Genomic DNA, 22,921 nt, shown 5'->3' with positions numbered 1-22,921 from the left:
TATTCTCATACATGGAGGTTGATTAGTTAATAAAATTACATATTGAGGAGTGTACTGTGTTATTGACAATAGAGATACAGGAAAAATATACATGCATCTTTGTACCATGCTAGCAACTAGATAGAAAAATATTAAAATTTGAGAGTCTTCAGCAGTTAATACCTTTTAATGGTTAACTGAAAAGATGGTAACAAATAGTAGCTTTCCAGACTACTCAGGTTTCTTCTTCATCAGGCATAGTATAAGGAGTGTAAAGTTTTGTGGAGCACATTCCTTAATTCATGTGCTGTAAGTGGTAAAATTTCTTCGATAGGATTTGCGTTTATTTAAAAAAAAAAAAAAAAAAACTGAAATATGGCGAATTTTTTAACATTTTGCAATTTTCAAACTTTTAATTTTTATGCCCTTAAATCCGAGAGATATGTCACCCAAATTTTTTTTTGTTAGAAATTTATAAGGGAAAAGTTGACCTGGGAGTTCTAATTTTTAGAACAAAATTTACAAAACCATTTTTTTTAGGGACCACATCACATTTGAAGTCACTTTGAAGGGTGTATATGATAGAAAATACCCAAAAGTGACAATTCTAAAAACTGCACCCCTCAAGGTGCTCAAAACCACATTCAAGAAGTCTATTAACCCTTTAGGTGCTTCACAGGAAATTAAGCAATGTGGAAGGATAAAATGAACATTTAACTTTTTTCAAACATTTTACTTCAGAGCCAATTTTTTTTTTATTTTCACAAGTGTAAAAAGAGAAAATGAACCACAAAATTTGTTGTGTAATTTCTCCCGAATACACAGATATCCCATATGTGGGGGTAAACCACTGTTTGGGCGCACGGCAGAGCTCGGAAGGGAAAGAGCGCCATTTGACTTTTTCAATGCAAAATTGGCTGGAATTGAGATCGTACGCTATGTTGCTTTTGGAGAGCCCCAACACATCCTTAACCCTAACTTAAGCCCCAACCGTAACTTTAGACCAACTCTAACCCTAATGGGAAAATGTAAATAAATACTTTTTTATTTTATTATTTTTCCCTAACTAAGGGGGTGATAAAGGTGGGTTCATTTACTATTTTTTTTATTTTGTTCACTGTGATAGGGTCTATCACAGTGACCAAAATGAACCAATAGGAAAAATCTTCTATTGTTGCCAGGTGCCGGTCGGCAGATCTCAGCAGGCGCACTGCAGGAGGGTCCAGGGGCACCGGGAGGTATCGAGGGGGGGGGGGGGGGGGGAGGATCAGGGGACCCTATTCTCTAGAGAAATTCCAACTCTGGGGGGAGCTACAACCTTTTTCCTCAGCGCCGTTAATTACGGCGCTCTAGTTTAAAGTACCCTTAACTGCCGCCGTTAAAAGGCGTTGCGGCAGTCGTTAAGGGGTTAAATATCAACTATTTCATGTATATGATGCTGTGATCAGGGATACAAATATGTTTGGCAACAGGTATATCTATTCTTATTTCTCAGACCTTGCGAGGCATCACAATCGCCAGACCAGACCTCAATCAGAAAACAATATAACGTTCATGTCACGTCCGCCATGTCTGTTAGTCTCAAGAACTCCTGGAGCGATGTGCATGCGCATGTTTTGTCTGCTGTCCTGCATGTTCGCTAGAGCTGTGTGCAGACTCACCTCATGTCTGAGCTGCAGGATCCCTGCGTTTCTGCTCTGCCTTCTGTGATCTTCTCGTCATGTCTGGAGTCCTTGATCATGTGATGTTTCTTAAGATCCTGCACTGTCTGGTTCTGCAATCATCTCGTCATGTCTAGAATCCCGGATCATGTGTTCTTCCTAGGATCCTGCACTGGTTGGTTCGGTGATCATCTCGTCATGTCTGAAACCCTGATCATGTGACGTTTCCTAAGATCCTGCACTGTCTGGTTCTGCTATCATCTCGTCATGTCTAGAATCCGGAAGTTCTCCCCTGGTCCTGACCTGGAGGAGGTGCTATGCCCTATATCAGGCCGCCTCTTCCTATGCTCAGGGCCTGATTATTGTGTTGCTTCCCTGCAAGGCTCTGGGTCTGTGGGGTTGCTCCCTCTATTCTGTGCCCTTGCACTTTGCTCTGTAGTGCGTCTCTGCACACGCTCCGTGCTCGTATTCCGCCTCTTGTCTTGTGTTGTCTCTCGTGCCATGTTTGTCTTTGCCTTGCTTTGCCTTGTAGTCCTTCTGCTGTTCTTTGTCTTAGTCTGTTTTGCTATGTCTCGCCTTAGCTATGCTTTGACTTGTAGTCCTTCCTTTGTTCTCTGCATCGCCTGTTTTGCCATGTCTTGCTTTTGCTATGCTTTGACTTGTAGTCCTCCCTGTGTTCTCTGCCTTGCTATTCCTTGCTTTGTGTTCCTCCCTATGGTCTCAGTCTTTGCTTGCTCTGCCTCGCTCTCTCCTATGGTGCTCTGTAGTGCTCCCTGGCACACGCACCATTTCTCCTCTCCTTAGTGCTCGTTTCTTTGTCTAGTCCCAAGGTCTTCCCTTGGCCCGGCTCTGGGCTTCTGCCTACGCTCCGCTGCTAGACTCTGTCCTCTCTCTGACCTGGCTCTGTTTCTGCCTGTATTCCTTGCCTTGTTCCCTGCCTTGTCCTTGCATTGAACCCCGGCGTGGGTTCCCCTTGGCCGTCTCCTGTGCCGTGGTAAGTGCCACGTGTTTGTGTACAGCCGTGTGTACTGGCCAGTGTGGCGTGCCCCCTGCGTGGCTCCTAGCACGCAGCCCTTCCTTGTGCCCTGGCGTGGCTCCTAGCACGCACCCTGCCTTGAACCCTGGCGTGGCTACTAGCACGCACCCTGCCCTGAACCTGGCGTGGCTCCTAGCACGAAGGTTCCTTTGCCCCCTCCTGTGCCTTAGTCGTGCCTCGTGCTGGCGTTACAGCCGTGTGCATTGGCCAGTGAGGTGTGCGTCCCTGCGTAGCTCCTAGCACGCAGCCCTGCTCTGAACCCTGGCGTGTCTCTACACGCACCCTGTCTTGTGCCTTGGCGTGTCTCTACACGCACTCTGTCTTGTACCTTGGCGTGTCTCTACACGCACTCTGTCTTGTACCTTGGCGTGTCTCTACACGCACTCTGTCTTGTACCTTGTGCCTTGGCGTGTCTCTACACGCACTCTGTCTTATTCTATGCTTTGGCGTGGCTACACACGCACCCTGTCTCGTTTGCGAACCTTGGCGTGTCCCCTACACACGCACCTCGCTTTGAACCCTGGCGTGTCCCCTACACACGCACCTTGCCTTGCACCTAGTCTTGAACCCTGGTGTGTCCCCTACACACGCACCTAGCCTTGGACCCTGGCATGTCCCCTACACACGCACCTAGCCTTGGACCTTGGCGTGTTCCCTAAACACGCACCCTGCTTGGATATCTGTCGTGCCTTCTTGCCTGAACCCTGGTTTGCCTGCCGGATGCCCGGAACCTGCCGACCGTTGCCAGAGGTCCGGAACCAGATGACTACGGCCTGATGTCCGGAGCTGACGTCCGCAGCCTGATCCCTGGACCCTGTCGGTTTGCCAGCAGTCCGCAGTCCGATGCCATCATGCCATTACCTGTGCCTAGGCGTGCCATCTGGCACGTACCATGTTATGGACCTTGGCGTGCCCACGCGCGCACCTTGCACGTTTTGCTTGTTTTCTCTGTATGTGATCTTGTGTTATTCTAATGAAGATACCTTGCACCTACGTCTAGTCTCGTCGTGCTTCCTGCTCGTCCTTGTCGTCAGACACTCGTCTAGTGTCCCCTGAGCCGGCCATCTGGTCCCAGCAGTCGTGGTGGCTCACCCCCTTGGTCTTGCCCCTGACACTCCCTGTATAGGGGGTGGATTCTCACAAGGTCAGCTCGCCCTCGGTGGGTGGGTGCCACGACCCAGAGGGTCCACTCAAAAAATGGGCTCAGCAGGAGCTGAGTTCGTCACAGTTCATACTCCTTATATATACGCTGCCACAACTGTTTCTCTCCTTCACGTTACTTGTCTTATCTATTGCATTATTCCTGTGTCTGTTGTGTATAAATTCGTAACTTCAGATTTTGTGTTATTCTATGCCTGATGAAAAAACCTGAGTAGTCTGGAAAGGTTGCAGTTTGTTAACATTAAAAAGGTATCAACCACTGAAAACTCTCAAATTTTAATATTCTTCTGACAATAGTGAAAAAACTTACCAGATCTTTCTGTACAATGGCTTTTTGCTTCAATTGTTGAGCTTCTATATGACTCCTTTCTTCCTCACACACTTCTGAATTTTTCTCCTGAATGTTTTCACTAATTTCTTCCTTTTCCTGTAATGTACTAGAGGATGACCGAAGCTCCTAAAATATACACACAGATGATTGACTAAAGCCAGTGGATACAAATGTTTCTTTAGCATCTGGTAATATTCTATGCACAATCCAAATGCTGATGCAAGTACTCTTTATTAGTGACTAGCTGAAGAGGCCGGCTCTGCCCGGGCATAGTAACTAACTACGGTTAGTTATAACAAATTATAATATTATATATCTCTCGCTCTTTCTTTCTCTCTATGTAAAGCTGAGTGTATAGCCCTGCCCACTCCGCATAGCCACATTCAGTAGAATGTCCAACATCATCCCGTCAGCCAGAGCCACCGGACTACTCCCCCTAATTTTCCACATCATCCCGTCAGCCAGAGCCACCTGACTACTACCCTAATATCCCACATCATCCCGTCAGCCAGAGCCACCGGACTACTACCCCTAATATCCCACATCATCCCATCAGCCAGAGCCACCGGACTACCACCCTAATATCCCACATCATCCCGTCAGCCAGAGTCACCGGACTTCTACCCCAATATCCCACATCATCCCATCAGCCAGAGCTACCGGACTACTACCCCTAATATCCCACATCATGCCGACAGCCAGAGCCACCGGACTACTACCCCTAATATCCCACATCATCCCATCAGAGCCACTGGACTACTACCCCTAATCATCCCGTCAGAGCCACCGGACTACTATCCCTAATATCCCACATCATCCCGTCATCCAGAGCCACCGGACTACTACCCCTAATATCCCACATCATCCCATCAGCCAGAGCCACCGGACTACTACCCTAATATCCCACATCATTCTGTCAGCCAGAGCCACCAGACTACTACCCCTACTATCCCACATCATGCCGAAAGCCAGAGCCACCGGACTACTACCCCTAATATCCCACATCATCCCGTCAGAGCCACTGGACTACTACCCCTAATCATCCCGTCAGAGCCACCGGACTACTATCCCTAATATCCCACATCATCCCGTCAGCCAGAGCCACCGGATTACTCCCCCTAATATCCCACATCACCCCATCAGCCAGAGCCCCTGAACTACTACCCCTAATATTCCACATCATTCCGTCAGAGCCACCGGACTACTACCCATAATATCCCACATCATCCCGTCAGCCAGAGCCATCGGACTACTACCACTAATATCCCACATCATCCCGTCAGCCAGAGCCACCGGACTACTACCCATAATATCCCACATCATCCCGTCAGCCAGAGCCATCGGAATACTACCCCTAATATCCCACATCCTAATTTCCATACCGGGGATCCCTTTAAGAGAAGCCTGGGGTCAAAACCAAGGCGCTGGATAAATTTGCCCTGACTTCCATAGCAATGATCCCTTTAAGAGGGAAGATGTACCTATGGGGGGGGATTCATTTCTGTCCTGTGCTCTCTGCTCCTTTCTGGGGGCAGACAACGGCTGGGAACTTATGTTCCCAGGGATGCTAGATTTCTCCCACCATGTCAGTATCTGCTGAGGTGTTGTCGTGGAGTGAGAAAACTGTTGCTCATAGCAACCAATCACAGCTCAGCTTCTTTTAAGCAGCTCTGGTGAAATGAAAGATGCTTCGTGATTGGTTGATGATACACACACACACATACATACATTCACTTTTATATATAGAGATAAGCGAGTATACTCATTGCTCGGGTGACCTCCAAGTATTTGGATGTGCTCTGAGATTTAGTTTTAGTCATCTCAGCTGGACAGGCTGAATACATGTGAGGAATGCCTGTTTGTTAGGGAACTCCCACATGTATTCAGCCTGTCTACAAGTCGTAAATCATGCAGCCGAGACGACAAAAACTACATCTCAGAGCACGATAAAATACTCGGAGATCACCCAAGCATGCTCAGGAAAACCCGAGCAACGAGTATACTCGCTCATCACTACTCCTTATACATTATTCACAGTCATCATAACGATTGGGTAGCAGGTAAGTTCAAATATAATGGGGCCAATTCATTAAGACTGACGTTGTACACACCAGTCTTTATGAAGGGCTCACTTGAGTACAATACTCCAAAATCATTAGATGGCTCATATCACTTAATAAATTCGGAGCATCTTAGCTATGGCATGCTTCTTTGTGCACCTAACCAAAAATGCTACTCCAGTCAGCGATTGGAGTTGCATTTCTGGCATGAAAAATGCGATCAGTTTTAGTTAATTTGACGGGCAGGAAAAGCCCATTCCCACCCCACCACGGATAATCTCCAGTTCCAACCATTTTGGTGGCGCTGGCAGAATCCGATGTTAAAAAAGGCCAAAAATTGCATATTTTCCTTTTCAAATAATTTTTATTAAATTTTAAAGAATTTTTAAAATAGGGAACAGAGGAAGGGAAGGGACAGGAAAGGGAAAGAACAATAAAAATTAGAGAACCCATATTACACATTTACAGGTAATAAAACAAAAAGAAAACAAGTCAGATCGACTACAAATCTTATTAAAAAAAACAAAAAAAAAAAAAACAACATATTAAATAACCTAGAGAGTTGCATAAAAATTTAGCAAATTCTCAAAGCGTTCTATTCCAGAAAACTGGTATAAATATGATCAATCGACCCCTATATGTATTACTATATGCAACAGAGAAACTAAATATCTAATATATAAAGCTCAAGTGTGTCTATGTATGTATGTATGTATGTATGTATGTATGTATGTATGTATGTATGTATGTATGTATGTATGTATGTCCGGGATTGGCATCCGCACCGTCGCAGCTACAGCCACAAAATTTGGCACAGTCACACGTCTGGACCCCGAGAGTGTCCTAGGCTATGTTGTAAGGCGAAATTTTAACCCCGCGCGTTACAATTCACCAAACAATTTTGCCCCTATCTACATAATGGGGAAAAAGTGTGTGTGTGTATTAAGCCCCGCCCCTCATTATGTCGTCATAATGGTTGACTATGGGATGGAGGATGTGTGATGGGTATATGGGCACTGGACTATGGAATGGAGGATATGTATGACGGGTATATGGACACGGGACTATGGGATGGAGGATATGTATGATGGGTATATGGGCAAGGGACTATGGGATGGAGGATATGTATGATGGGTATATGGGCAAGGGACTATGGGATGGAGGATATGTATGATGGGTATATAGGCATTGGACTATGAGATGAAGGATGTGAGATGGGTATATGGGCACTCGACTATGGGATGGCGAATATGTATGATGGGTATATGGGCACGGGACTATGGGATGGAGGATGTGTGATGGGTATATGGGCATGGGACTAAGGGATGGAGGATGTGTGATGCGTATATAGGCACTCGACTATGGGATGGAGGATATGTATGATGGGTATATGGGCACGGGCCTATGGGATCGTGGATATGTATGATGGGTATATGGGCACGGGACTATGGGATGGAGGATAACTATAATTTGCTATAACTAACCACAGTTAGTTACTATGCCCGGGCAGCGCCAGGCTCTTCAGCCAGTATTATATTAAAAGCAAACTGAATTTATTAATACATAAATACTCACCAGGGTTATTTTCTTTAGCTCATTTGTGGCTTCAAAATTGTTTGGATCCAATTCTAAGACTTTTTCATAATCTTTGCAAAAACAGAACAATTACACACATGAAATAAATACTTTCTACATAAATAGGATTTCTCATTGCAAAATTCTAAAACACAGATGTTAAACTCAGGCCCGCGGACCAAATCTGGCCTGCAGTGTATTTCTATATTATCTGCGAGAGAAAAAAAAAAAGAAGTCTTCTAGAGGTGGCCAGCCTAGCCAGCACATGCACACAGCTACTACAAATCTCGTACTTCCGGTCCGCCACACTCCCTGGTTACTACAAGATTGTTTACAACACCTGTTATAACGCACTTCCTGACAGGCATTTGCCCGAGCTGAAAGTTCCCCCTTGTTCTCCCTACATCAGCGGCGCACACTCCCCTTGTGCTCTCCCATACATCTCAGCACACCTAGCGCCTACTACCCTCCATCATTCCATCCATGACTAATTGCTTTGGCCAGAAAAGCTTTTCAGAATGGGCAAGATTTTTCAGTTGTCTGGACACCCCTTTTTTAACCATGTGAAATAAAGCTACATGTTTTTATTCATACAGCCATGTGGATCCTTTTCTTCCATTTTTTACCCTCCATCTCTTCCACAAGCTGGGCCCAGGTATGCCACTGAGCCCATGTGCTCATACCGCAATTTATTTTATTGCTCTTTTTCACATATTGTCCATTTTGTACATAGTTATTTTTCACTATGTATTGAGATCTCACTCTTCACTCCTTAACATGTTGACTCTGCGAATATTATTTTTCAGTGCTTCTGATGTGTTCCAATTCCATATATTTCCTTCTATTTGAGTCACCACACCCTTTGCAATCCCCTGGTATACTGCTGTCTACCATCCCCACAACCCTTACTTCTCCTGCAGTACTTGGGTTTTTACTATCCTAGGCAGATTTTTCCCCAGCTGATCTTTTTCCCCCCACCGCCCCTATTTTTTCTAAATTAATGTTAGAAATATCAAAGTTTTTGCCAAAGTTTTTAATTTTGGTCCACTGTGTATTTGAGTTTGACATCCCTGAAAAGAACCGGTAAAAGTCAGTTATATTACTGTGCAAAATGATGGACAGCTTCTCAGAGCAGAAAGTTATCTGGTGCACCACAAGTCCAAGAATAAAGGAGTTTAAAGCGTTTTCAAAAGCCTTTACTGTCATGGTCAAAAGTTTCTGACATAAATTTTGGTTTTCACTAAGTTTGCTGCTTCAGTGTTTTTAGATCTTTTAGGCTAGTTTCACACTAGCGTTTTGGAGCGCAGCGACGGCCTGCGCACGGCCGCCGCTAAGCCCCGCCCCTGCCGCGCCTCCGCCGGTAGCTCCGCCCACCGGCGCATGACGCTGCATGCGCCCTGAGTCCCCTATCTTTATCACTGGGGGCGCAGGCCGTGCGCAGTATGCGTTTGGCGGCGCATGCGTCCTTTTGACGGTGCACCGACCTGCACCAAACGCAACCTGCTGCAGTTTGGTTGCGTCGGCGCACCGTCAAAAAGGCGCATGCGCCGCCAATCGCATACTGCGCACGGCCTGCGCCCCCAGTGATAAAGATAGGGGACGCAGGGCGCATGCGCCGGTGGGCGGAGCTACCGGCGGAGGCGCTGCAGGGGGCGGGGCTTAGCGGCGGCCGTGCGCAGGCCGTCGCTGCGCTCCAAAACGCTAGTGTGAAACTAGCCTTAGAAAGATGTTTCCATGGTTACTGAAGTACAATTAAAATCAGTTTTATACGTTTTTACACATTTATTGACCAATACATCAAGTTTATGAAAAGACTCAATATTTACAGTGTTTACCCAGATTTCTGAAGACTTCTGCAGTTCGCCCTGGCATGATGAATATCAGCATCTGGGCCAAACCCTGATTTTTGTCTAATTACTACTTAGAGTTTATTACGATTGCTTCGTTTTGTTTGTCCATCTGCTTTTTGAGGACTGATAACAGGTTCTCAATAGAATTTAGATCTGTGGAATTTCTTGACCAGGGACACAAAATGTAAATATTTTGCTCACCATGCCACTTACGGTAGTTATCACTTTTGCCTTGTGCTCCTTCATGCTGGGAAAAAAAACAATGTTCATCACCAAACTGCTCATGGATCTTTGGGAGAAATTGCTTTTAGGGGAATGTTTGGAGACATTATGAATAAAGAATGGTATCTAATAAGGCTTTAGCTACGGGATCAGCTCACGACCAGCACAAAGCTTTCATTGGAATTGCAGCTGGTGTTAGTGCATCTGGAGGCACAAGGAGGCCAAGGAATTTGGAAGTTGAGCCAATGTCAAAAAGGGCAACAAAGAAGCCACTTCTCTCTAAATAAAAATAAAGACAGTGACATTCTGCAGAAAGTACAGGGATTTGACTGCAGAACGCTGGAGCAAAGTTATTTTTTCTGATGAAGCCCCCTTCAGAGTATTTGGGACATGTGGAAGAATGACTGTCCGGAGAAGAAATAGTGACAGACACCGTGAGTCCTGTGTCATACTGTGGTGTCCTTGACTTTGATGCGGACGCACACTCCGAGCTCGCATCTTTCTAAACACTTTATGTGCCTTTAACAGCTGCGAGTGGAGCAGTGCTTCGCCCGGGGCTGATAACCAGTTAAATCCTGCTGTCAGTCACTGACAATGAGATTTAACAAGAGGCAGCCGGAAGTTTTTCATTCATCTTGCTGTGGAATCGCGATCCACCCACGGATGTTATCATGTTAAATGCCGATGTCAATCTATGACAGCGGCAGTCAACATGACCGCGATGGAAACCAATCGGCGCCCATCACATGATCATGGGGTTGGCATGACAATCAGGAATTTGCAGAAGACCCCCATGCTTGTCAATGTAGCTTCAAGTCTCCTAAACTGACTATTGAAGCAAGTAAAAAGCAGAAAAAAAAAGGTTTAAAAATATTTTAAAATTTTTTTTTTAAAATATAAAAGTTCAAATCAAATGCAATAAACAGGCAATCAAAACTTTGCATCTACGGAAAATGGCAACACAACAAAAAAAACAAAAAAAAAAAAACCCTTAGGATTTTTTTTTTTTTTTGCACTTGAAATAAAAAATCTATATATGTTCGGTATCTGCAAACTCGTAATGACCTGGAGAATCATAATAGCAGGTCAGTTTTAGCATTTAGTGAACACAGTAAATAAAAAAAAAAAAAATTAAAAAAAAAAAAAAAACCCATTGTGGAATTTTTTGCAATTTCACTGCACTTGGAATTTTTTTCCCGTTTTCCAGTCCACTAAATGGTAAAACCAATGGTGCTGCTCAAAACTACAACTCGTCCCGCAAAGAAAACAACCCCTCATATGGCCCTATTGACTCACAGTTTTGCTAAGAACACTGCTATGAATAAAGAACAGTATCTAGGCATCAACTAAGGGAAAATTCTCCTATACAATCCAGGAGCAATTTGGTGAAGAACAATGCTTTTTCCAGCATGATGGAGCACCATGTCCCAAGGCAAAAGTGACAAATCAGTGGTTCAGTGAACAAAAAAAATAAAATAAAATTTGGATTCGTAATCAGGAAACTTTATAGATCTCAATCCGATTAAGAACAAGCAATTAATCCTCATATCATGGGGAACAAAGAAAAACACAAAATTCTAATAAACTTCCAGCACTGAGTAGGCAAAATTGGGATATTACTGTACTCAGGATTTGGTCTAGAAGTTGATATCCAGCTGCCAGGGCGAATTGCCCAAGTCTTGAAAAATAAGGGAGAACTTGAGACATCTGCTTCAGGCCGCCAAAACAATAATTCCAAGTCACAGGAAATCTCAGGATATACCTTCCTCAGAAGAATGGCTCCAAATACTGCTATGACCCAGTGTATGGAAAGGTTGATTATTCAAACGCACAAGGAAAAGATCAAAATCGCCAATAAATTGTTTCACTGGGATACCTTTCCATCCTCCTCTCTATAGAGGTCCATCCTTAACCCCTTTACCCCCAAGGGTGGTTTGCACGTTCATGACCGGGCCAATTTTTACAATTCTGACCACTGTCCCTTTATGAGGTAATAGCTCTGAAACGCTTCCATGGATCCCGGTGATTCTGACATTGTTTTCTCGTGACATATTGTACTTCATGATAGTGGTAAAATTTCATTCACATAACTTGCGCTTATTTGTGAAAAAAATAGAAAATTGGCTGAAATTTTGAAAATTTCGCAATTTTCCAACTTTGAATTTTTATACCCTTAAATCACAGAGATATGGCACATAAAATACTTAAGAAGTAACATTTCCCACATGTTTACATCAGCACAATTTTGGAACCAAATTTTTTTTTCGTTAGGAAGTTATAAGAGTTAAAAGTTGACCAGCGATTTCTCATTTTTGCAACACCACTTTATTTTTACGGACCACATTTGAAGTCACTTTGAGGGGTCTATATGATAGAAAACACCCAAAAATGACACCATTCTAAAAACTGCACCCCTTAAGGTGCTCAAAACCACATTCAAGAAGTTTATTAACCCTTCAGGTGCTTCACAGGAATTTTTTGAATGTTTAAAAAAAAATAAAAAAAAATGAACATTTAACTTTTTTTCACAAAAAAAATTACTTCAGGTCCAGTTTTTTTATTTTACCAAGGGTAACAGGAGAAATTGGACTGCAAAAGTTATTGTGCAATTTCTCCTGAGTACGCCGATACCGGATATGTGGGGGGGAACCACTGTTTTGGCGCATGGCAGAGCTCAGAAGGGAAGGAGCGCCGTTTGACTTTTTCAATGCAAAATTGGCTGGAATTCAGATCGGACACCATGTCACGTTTAGAGAGCCCCTGATGTGCCTAAACAGTGGAAACCCACCACAAGTGACCCAATTTTGGAAACTAGACCCCACAAGGAACTTATCTAGGTATGTGGTGAGAACTCTGAACCCACAAGGGCTTCACAGAAGTTTATAACGTACAACCATACAATTAAAAAATCATATTTTTTACACAAAAATGATCTTTTCAACCAAAATGTTTATTTTCCCAAGGGTAACAGGATCCTTATTGTGCAATTTGTCCTGAGTACGTTGATACCCCATATGTGGGTGTAAACGACTATTTGGGCGCATGGCAGTGCTCGGAAGGGAAGCAGCGCCATTTGACTTTTTGGGCTGGAATTGAGATCGGCCACCATGTCGCGTTTGGAAAGCCCCTGATGTGCCAAAACAGTGGAAACCCCTGACAAATGACACCATTTTGGAAACTAGACCCCCCCAGGGAACTTATCTAGATGTGTGGTGAGCACTTTGAACCCCCAAGTGCTTCACAGAAGTTTATAACGCCCGGGCGTGAAAATAAAAAAATCATTTTTTTTCCACAAAAATGATATTTTTACCCCCAATTTTTTGGTTTCCTAAAGGTAACAGGAGAAATTGGACCCCAAAAGTTGTTTTGCAATTTGTCCTGAGTAGGCCGATACCCCATATGTGGGGGTAAAACACTGTTTGGGTGCATGGCAAAGCTTGGAAGGGAAGGAGCACCATTTGACTTTTTCAAAGCAGAATTGGCTGGAATTGAGATCAGAAGCCATGTTGCGTTTGGAGAGCACCTGATGTGCCCAAACAGTGGAAACCCCCCCAATTCTATCTCCAACCCTAACCCCAACACACCCCTAACCCTAATCTCAGCCCTAACCCTAGCCCTAATGGGAAAATGGAAATAAATACATTTTTTTAATTTTATTATTTTTCCCTAACTAAGGGAGTGATAACGGGGGGTTTGATTTACTATTTATGGCAGATTTTTATATTTGGCAGCTGTCATACGCTAAAAGACGCTTTTTATTGTAAAAATAGTTTTTGTATCACCACATTTTGAGAGCTATAATTTTTCCATATTTTGACCCACTGAGTCATGTGAGGTCTTATTTTTCGCAGAATGAACAAAAACCAGCATTTCAAGAATTTCTTTTGGGGGTTGCGTTTACACCGTTTCGCTTGCGGTAAAATTGATATAGCAGTTTTATTCTTCGGGTCAGTATGATTACAGCGATACCTCATTTAGGTCTTTTTTTATGTTTTGGCGCTTTTATGCAATGAAAACAATTTTATATAAAAAAATAATTATTTTTGCATCGCTTTATTCTGCGAGCTATAACTTTTTTATTTTTTCGCTGATGACGCTGTGTTGCGGCTCGTTTTTTGCGGGACAAGATGACGTTTTCAGCGGTACCATGGTTATTTATATCTGTCTTTTTGATCGTGCGTTATTGCACTTTTTGTTCGGCGGTATGATAATAAAGCATTGTTTTTTGCTTTGCTTTTTATTTTTATTTTTTAAGGGGTTCGCTAAAGGGGTTGACTAATGGGACCGTTTTATAGGGCGGGTCGTTACGGACGCGGCGATACTAAATATGTGAACTTTTATTGTTTTTTGTTTTTTTTTTATTTCCAAAAAATGAATTTATTAGGGAATATTTTTTTTTTTTTTTTTTTTTATTTAGCGATTTTTTTTATAAATTATTTTCACACTTTTTTAAAAAAAATTTATTACACTGTCCCAGGGGGGACATCACTGTCATGTGTGAGATCGCTGATCTGACACATCACAGATCGCTGTGACAGATCAGCGATCTGACACAGGCACTGCAGAAGGTTTCCTCATGCCTGCGCTTTGCAGGCAGTGAGGAAGCCGGCTCCCTGCAGGTCCCCGCCGCCATATTGGATCCGGGGACCTGCAGGGAAGGAGGCCCCCGCAGCAGCGCTGCACATCGCGCTGCTGCGGGGGCCGCAGGGAAGCACGGAGGGAGCCCCCTCCCTGCCGATGCTTCCCTAAACCCCCCGGTACACTGCGATCGTGTTTGATCGCAGTGTGCCAGGGGCTAACGTGCCGGGGGCGGTTTGTGACCGCCCCTGATACATAGTGCTGGGTGTCAGCTGTGATAATCAGCTGACACCCGGCCGCAACCAGCAGCGCTCCGCCCGTAAGCGCCGCTGATCGCTATAACGTACTATCCCGTCCATGGGCATAGGGGCGCGGGTCCCATGGACGGGATAGTACGTCAGATGTCAGGAAGGGGTTAAGGTAAAATGTTTCCATTTTAAGCGGTTGGCACGTCAATTTTCCTAATAGAATCACGTTCCCCAACCAGTCTTCAGTTTCCCTGTACTTTCTTGTTTTAATAGTACTAAGGAGAAACACCCAAACAAAATGGTCAAATAAATAATAGTATAGACCAATAATTACGAGTAACAAAATGAAAAGTTTATTGAGACAAGGTAAAATACGGTACTAACAACAAAAAGTGTGTACCTGCCAAGTACACCGGTGGCCAATAATGGCTGACATAGATCAGAGGGCATGCACAGAGTATATTGCATATAGCAAAGGTAAACAATAAAATGCTACATGAACAACAATGACCAATGCCGTATAAATATATATATAGCTACATGTGCATGATGGACAATGAGGAAATGTATATGCAAATATGCCTAAAAAATAAAAACATATAGACACATTATCCACGTGGCATAAATCTCAGATTAAAAATACTTATTTGTATTAATACATGAAAATTAAAGTTTAATATAACCGATACCATGGGTAATCAGCAATTTCCATAGTCCCCGAAGGGGATGGGCAACTCTCACCATACTTCAAAATTCACACATAAGAAGAGTATCCAGCCCAATATGAATAAACATCAAATGGGTTAAATTTTAAAATAATTTTTGTATTAATCACATAAAACCACAATAAACATAGTAATAGTAGATGAAGTAGTCGGTGTTTGGGAAAAAAAAATAAATTCCCCGGAACTAATTCAAAGCTTAGGCATATTAAAATGCACCATAGGAGAAATCCCCCAAAAAACAATGAGACATATGTAATAATAGTGATAAGATACGCCACAGGAGCTGAAAGTACCCGTATTACAACAATCAAAACATCGCCCTGCACATAAAATCACAAGTCTCTATAGATCCCATCTAGATCAAAACAGCCAGTGCAGGGTAGAGAGACTGCTGATAGAAGAGCACTGTGGCTAATATACAGGGAATCGCCAACCATAGAGGCTATGTCTCCTTTACTAAATAAAGTGACGGTGCAGATTAAAGTGCCATTTCATGCTTACCCATATGGGTGAATATCCAAGTTCCAGGAACGTGCCCCGACGGAAGTTTCGCCTATCTGGCTTCCTCGGGGGGCAGAGAGGCGAAACGTGCGTCGGGGCACGTTTCTGGTACTTGGATAATCACCCATATGGGTAAGCATGAAATGGCACTTTAATCTGCACCGTTACTTTATTTAGTAAAGGAGACATAGCCTCTATGGTGGGCGATTCCCTATATATTAGTCACAGTGCTCTTCTATCAGCAGTCTCTCTACCCTGCACTGGATGTTTTGATCTAGATGGGATCTATAGTGACTTGTGATTTTATGTGCAGGGCGATGTTTTGACTGTTGTAATACGGGTACTTTCAGCTCCTGTGGCGTATCTTACCATTATTATTACATATATCTCATTGTTTTTTGGGGGATTTCTCCTATGGTGCATTTTAATATGCCTAAGCTTTGAATTAGTTCCGGGGAATTTATTTTTGTTTCCCAAACACCGACTACTTCATCTATTACTACTATGTTTATTGTGGTTTTATGCGATGATTAATAAAAGGATTATTTTTAAATTTAACCCTTTTGATGTTTATTCATATTGGGCTGGATACTCTTCTTATGTGTGAATTTTGATCAAAATTAAAGTGCAGAAATTTATAAACAGATACACCATCTATTCTATTATTTCTAAACACTGTTTTTCGGTGATTACTTTTGCATCTCCGTTCATAGTCCACCCACACACACAAATGATACACCATTTGAAATGTTAACTTGCCCCCTTCAACAAGAAAATAGCCAAACAAACCACACATCCACGATTTGATCACAAAACACAGTTTAAACATTAATTTTCATAAATCGGCAGTAAGGAAAAATGTCCTGCAGAGGGCACCACATTACCCCAAAGCACACTACCACAAAGCTGCTTACAGACATCACTAACAAATCCAATCATTTGGCTTGGGATCTTTCCAGCTTGCTCAAGTGCTTGCCCAGCCTATTTCAGGCACATTGGAGGATTGCACACTTCATTGCAGGCGAGTCACATATGCAAACACATTTGTATACATGCACTGCTTTTTCGGTCATTACTTCGCCCCACACACACAAATGGTGAGTCACATATGCAAACACATTTGTAAAAATATACTGCTTTTTCGCTGATTACTTTGCCCCACGCACACACGATACACCATTTGAAAGGTAAACTTGCTTCCTTCAGCAAGAAAAGAGCCAAACAAACCACACATCCACGATTTTATCACTAAATACAGTTTAAACATTCATTTTCATAAACATGCAGAAAGACACAATGACCTGCATTTTTTGGCCTCTACTTACCAAACCAATATATTATATTACCAATCTACATATATAAATACCTGTCTGTGTTCATCGTCTCATGAAATACATTTACATCTGACCAGCTTGCTTTTTCTGAAATTGCCTGCGCCCCCGACGACCAATGTGCAAAAATTTCGCACGGGCCAAGCTAGTATGTATAAATTATCAAACTAAGATTAAAAGGAAGGTGCCGTGTTTTTTCATAATTTAATGAAAAAAAGAAAATCGTATAAAAAAATATTGTCACCTAAGCTTGACTCAGTGGTGTGTATGGTTAGTTTTTTACTGTATTAATGCAGCCACTGGGGGCTGCCATCTTACCTTTCTGGCTGCAGAACGACACTTTCCATGCTCATTTACGGCAGTCCCTGGGCATAAGAGACAAGAGTCGGCTCCCGACCCTATCTGTATCATTGCAGCAGCATCAGCTGTAAACTGGGCACGCCTCTGTGGGCAGCTCAATTCACAGCTGTAGGTGTGGACAGGCGTCATTTTATTAGAGCCCAGTGCTTTCCTTTTAGCTCCATTTACACTCTATTGCAAGCCTTGTTATGCCGGATGCTGTACTGTTCCAGCATAACAGGGCTTGGATGTTCACTCTGCACATACCAGCTGCAGGAGAGGATACAGGACGAGCTCCTGGAGACCGAGCTGCTCTTTCCAAAACAACCGACCAGCTGCTGCCCTTGCACTTGCAAAACATAGGAGCTGCTCCCTGCTCTTTCAAAACACTTGGCCATCCGCTGGACATCTAATCCTATCCTGTGTGATACTGACTGCTGAGTCCTGTATCTAATCCTCTCCTGTGTGATACTAACTGCTGAGCATCTAATTCTCTCCTGTGTGATACTGACTGCTGAGCCGTGTACTTAATCCTCTCCTGTGTGATACAGTCTGCTGAGCCGTGTAACTAATTCTCTCCTGTGTGATACTGACTGATGAGCCGTGTATCTAATCCTATCCTGTGTGATACTGACGGCTGAGCTGTGTATCTAATCCTATCCTGTGTGATACTGACTGCTGAGCCGTGTATCTAATCCTCTTCTGTGTGATACTGACTGCTGACCCGTTACCTAATCCTCTACTGTGTGATAGTCTGCTGAGCCATGTATATAATCCTCTCCTGTGTGATACTGACTGCTGAGCCATGTATATAATCCTCTCTTGTGTGATACTGACTGCTGAGCCGTGTATCTAATCCTATCCTGTGTGATACTGACTGCTGACCTGTGTATCTAATCCTCTTCTGTGTGATACTGACTGCTGAGCCGTGTATCTAATCCTATCCTGTGTGATACTGACTGCTGACCTGTGTATCTAATCCTCTTCTGTGTGATACTGACTGCTGAGCCGTTTATCTAATAAAAATCCTGTGTGATACTGACTGCTGAGCCGTGTATCTAATCCAATCCTGTGTGATACTGACTGCTGAGCTGTGTATCTAATCCTATCCTGTGTGATACTGCCTGCTGAGCTGTGTATCTAATCCTATCCTGTTTGATACAGTCTGCTGATCCGTGTATCTAATCCTACCCTGTGCGATACTGACTGCGGAGCCGTGTATCTTATCCTATCCTGTGTGATACTGACTGCGGAGCCGTGTATCTAATCCTATCCTGTGTGATACAGACTGCTGAGCCGTGTACCTAATACTCTCCTGTGTGATACTGACTGCTGAGCCGTGTATCTAAACCTATCCTGTGTGATACTGACTGCTGAGCTGTGTATCTAATCCTATCCTGTGTGATACTACCTGCTGAGCTGTGTATCTAATCCTCTTCTGTGCGATACTGTCTGCTGAGCCATGTATCTAATCCTATCCTGTGTGATACTGACTGCTGATCCGTGTATCTAATCCTCTCCTGTGTGATACTGACTGCTGAGCCGTGTATCTAATCCTATCCTGTGTGATACTGACTGCTGAGCCGTGTATCTAATCCTATCCTGTGTGATACTGACTGCTGAGCCGTGTATCTAATCCTATCCTGTGTGATACTGACTGCTGAGCCGTGTATCTAATCCTATCCCGTGTGATACTGCTCTCCTAAAATACTCTGTGCTGCTGTCACTTTGCTGGTTTTGTGTGTGATCTACATGGTGGTATTGTGTATGAGCTATATGGCAGCATTATGTCTGAACTATATGGCGGTATTATGTGTGAAGTATATGACAGTATTATGTGAGAACACTATGGCAGTATTATCTGCTAAAAGGAGACCCATTCTAGGGTGGTTCTGGCTGAGCTCCTGCACACGGGTCAGGGGTAATAGTTAGGTGAGGTCAGGGAGGGCTGGTGAGGCAGCTGAAGAGAGGGGTCTCATTTTTATCGTTACTATATGGCTCCATTTCCCCCTATCCTGCTTCCCAGCGTCACCTCGGACTGCGCCTGTCGCCTCGCTTTCACACATCGCCAGGACAGGATCTGAGGAGGGGAATGGGGTCTTTGCATGCAAAGTCTGGATCAAAACAGGCCATCAATCAGCAGAAATGTTTCCTGGATTTCTGTGGTGCTGTCACCCTTCTCCTCACCTTGCTCCTCCATCATATATCTCCCTCTGTACCCCCCATAGACCAGCACACTGCTCTCCTGAAATACTCTGTGCTGCTGTCACCCTGCTCCCAGAATCCTTCCTGCCTGCCATCCTCGGTGACCGAAGACCCCATTTCTCTCCTCAGATCCTGTCCTGGCGATGTGTGAAAGCGAGGCGACAGGGGCCTGATATATGGTGAAAAGAGCAGGGTGACAGCAGCACAGAGTATTTCAAGAGAGCAGTGTGCTGGTCTATGGGGGGCATCCTGTTCGGTGCCAGGGATTGTACATAGAGCGCTGTGTTTTATACACAATGGATGGACCGTCTGCTTGTCTGCGCCACAGAAATCCAGGAAACATTTCTGCTGATTGATGACCTGTTCTGATCCAGACTTTGCATACAAAGACAGTCTGTAACTTTGCAGGCCCCATCAAAATGGCTGCTCACTGTGTTCCTAAATGTCATCCACTCTTTTCCCCTAGCAAACACCCAGAAGGGGAGGAGAGGAGTGACATCACACCCATGTCAGCAGATTCCACCCATAATTACTGCAGGGCAGTAATGTGAGCTAGTTGTACACAAGGTTTTTGTGCCAAATTTCAGTAGCTGCTCAGTAGTGTTAACAAGTGGAAATGCCAAACTTTTTTAAATTATTTTTCATATTTTACCAAATTAAAAACAAATGATAATATTTAAGAAAATGTAAACATTAATTCTTTACATTTTTTCAATTGCTGAAAAAATTTTTTTGGATGGCACCTTCCCTTTAAAGCAAAAATATATACAAGGGTGATATAAACATGTGTCACTGTGACAATAAAAGCAGAAATAGAGTGTCAACATGGCATGTGCCCTAGGAAGACTGCTAATAAAACATATAATACACAATAAATAAAACAAAAAAATTGTAAAAAGGCAGAAATGGAGTATCAGCACAGAATGTCAGCGTGGCATATGCTCTATAAAAAACATTGTGCAGAGATGCAATGTACTATATATAACATAGGGAAATGGCAAATGGTAATATGATGTATAGACAATATAGAACCATGATAGTTTACTTGCAGCCAAATACCCAATGGTACATGGAACAGCGCACAATGGCAAATCTGACCATAAATGCAAATCTGACTATTGGTGGTTGGAGTGGGTAAATAATTACCTGTGTGGTATACTGGTTTAAGCAGGAACGCGCCCCGACGCGTGTTTCTGATCAAAACCTTTGTCATTAATGTTGAATCGTATCTCTTTGCTTCCTCTCCACCAAAACCTCTATTCCATTACCTTCCCATAGTTACCAGTCGCTCTAGCCTTCCTTGCCAAGGTATGGGATGACTGTCAGACTTGTTATGATCAATTTTCACTACTTACCCATTGGAGGCTACTGAACGGTGACTACTTTCCCCCCCTCAATGTTAGAGATACTGTCTCGTTCGACCTCTAATTCAGGTATGGTCTCCAATTTGTTTAATTTCCAAGCATTTTCTTTTCTGTATGTTCATATAACCAATAAAACATTCAATTTAAAAAAATAAGGGACAACACTGTAAATATTGATCTTTACATATACTGCATGTATTTGTCAATAGAAGTTTAAAAATTGAAGTGAAATGCTTATAACGGTTCTTCAGTAACCATGGAAATATGAGACTAAAATATCTAAAAACAAAGACATGACAACCAAAATGTGTGTCCATCTCAAAATGTTTGGCCATGACTATATATTTCCCCTTCAAATACAAAAATCACTAGTAAATGCAAGTCAATATGTTGCTTAAAACTGTACTTTTTATCAATACTTGTACCTCAGAAAGCTGCTTGATGACCAGAACTGTTCCAGTATCACAAATAGCAAATAAAGTGGCAATAAATACTCATAGAATACTTCTATGGGACTTTGTAAAAAAAAACAAAAAACAAAAACAAAACAACAACATTAGACAACCTTCCTTTGCTCCTTGGAAGTTCTTCAATGCCAGGCGACAGGCTCCTCTGCGAGCATAAGCCTTCCAGTAGATACGGTTTAAAGCAATTGCCAGATTGCAGTCGGATTCAGCAACAGCATATCTAAAAATAACAAAAAAAAGGAACATATGGAAAGAAAGTGAGATCGTAGTCAGCTTGTTCAGGAAAAGAAACACCACTGCAAAACACTTACTTCTTTAGTCTGAAGAAAGCAGATGCTCGATTTGTGGGCAGGACCGCATTGTATGGATCAGCATTCATGCTTCTTGTATAGCACTCGATAGCTTCATCATAATTCCCAGCTTTAAAACAATTATTTCCCTGAGCAAAAATTGAAAATTTTCATAAATTATTAAAGATAGCCTTGTTTCAGATCTGTCTGCATTAATAAGTTTATCTAATATATAAAGCTCAATGTGTGTATATATAGTGCCTACAAGTAGTATTCAACCCCCTGCAGATTTAGCAGGTTTACACATTCAGAATTAACTTGGCATTGTGACATGTGGACTGTAGATCAGCCTGGAAGTGTGAAATGCACTGCAGCAAAAAAGAATGTTATTTCTTTGTTTAATTTTTTTTTAAATTGTGAAAAGTTTATTCAGAGGGTCATTTATTATTCAACCCCTCAAACCACCAGAATTCTGTTTGGTTCCCCTAAAGTATTAAGAAGTATTTCAGGCACAAAGAACAATGTGCTTCACATGTTTGGATTAATTATCTTTTTCCAGCCTTTTCTGACTATTTAAGACCCTCCCCAAACTTGTGAACAGCAATCATACATGGTCAACATGGGAAAGACAAAGGAGCATTCCAAGGCCATCAGAGACAAGATCGTGGAGGGTCACAAGGCTGGCAAGGGGTACAAAACCCTTTCCAAGGAGTTGGGCCTACCTGTCTCCACTGTTGGGAGCATCATCCGGAAGTGGAAGGCTTATGGAACTACTGTTAGCCTTCCACGGCCTGGACAGCCTTTGAAAGTTTCCTCCCGTGCCGAGGCCAGGCTTGTCCGAAGAGTCAAGGCTAACCCGTTCCAGATGAGCCCGTAAGGTACCTTTACTTTCAAAGCGTCATGTCAAGGCTCATCTACAGTTTGCTCATGATCACTTGGAGGACTCTGAGACAGACTGGTTCAAGGTTCTCTGGTCTGATGAGACCAAGATCGAGATC

The 22,921-nt window shown here is 43.1% G+C and overlaps 1 protein-coding gene across 1 annotated transcript in view; it reads right to left on the bottom strand.

Annotated features, from left to right (window-relative positions):
- RPAP3 (RNA polymerase II associated protein 3) overlaps positions 1–22,069 on the bottom strand; it is a 97,841-nt gene extending 75,772 nt beyond the window's left edge. The window contains exons 1-4 of the mRNA XM_073554233.1: positions 21,945–22,069; positions 21,732–21,853; positions 7,804–7,874; positions 4,148–4,294 (exon numbers count right to left, since the gene is read on the bottom strand). Coding sequence (XP_073410334.1) covers positions 4,148–4,294; positions 7,804–7,874; positions 21,732–21,853; positions 21,945–22,012 — 408 coding nt within the window. The 5' untranslated portion in view covers positions 22,013–22,069. The remainder of the gene's footprint in view (positions 1–4,147; positions 4,295–7,803; positions 7,875–21,731; positions 21,854–21,944) is intronic.
- Positions 22,070–22,921: the final 852 nt, after the last annotated feature.

This window comes from Dendrobates tinctorius, unplaced genomic scaffold (assembly GCF_039654945.1).
Source record: "Dendrobates tinctorius isolate UK_male_01 unplaced genomic scaffold, ASM3965494v1 ptg000209l, whole genome shotgun sequence".
In the NCBI taxonomy this organism is placed as follows: Eukaryota; Metazoa; Chordata; class Amphibia; order Anura; family Dendrobatidae; genus Dendrobates; species Dendrobates tinctorius.
Note: the sequence above shows the minus strand (reverse complement) of the source record. Positions and strands in the feature narration are given on the sequence as shown.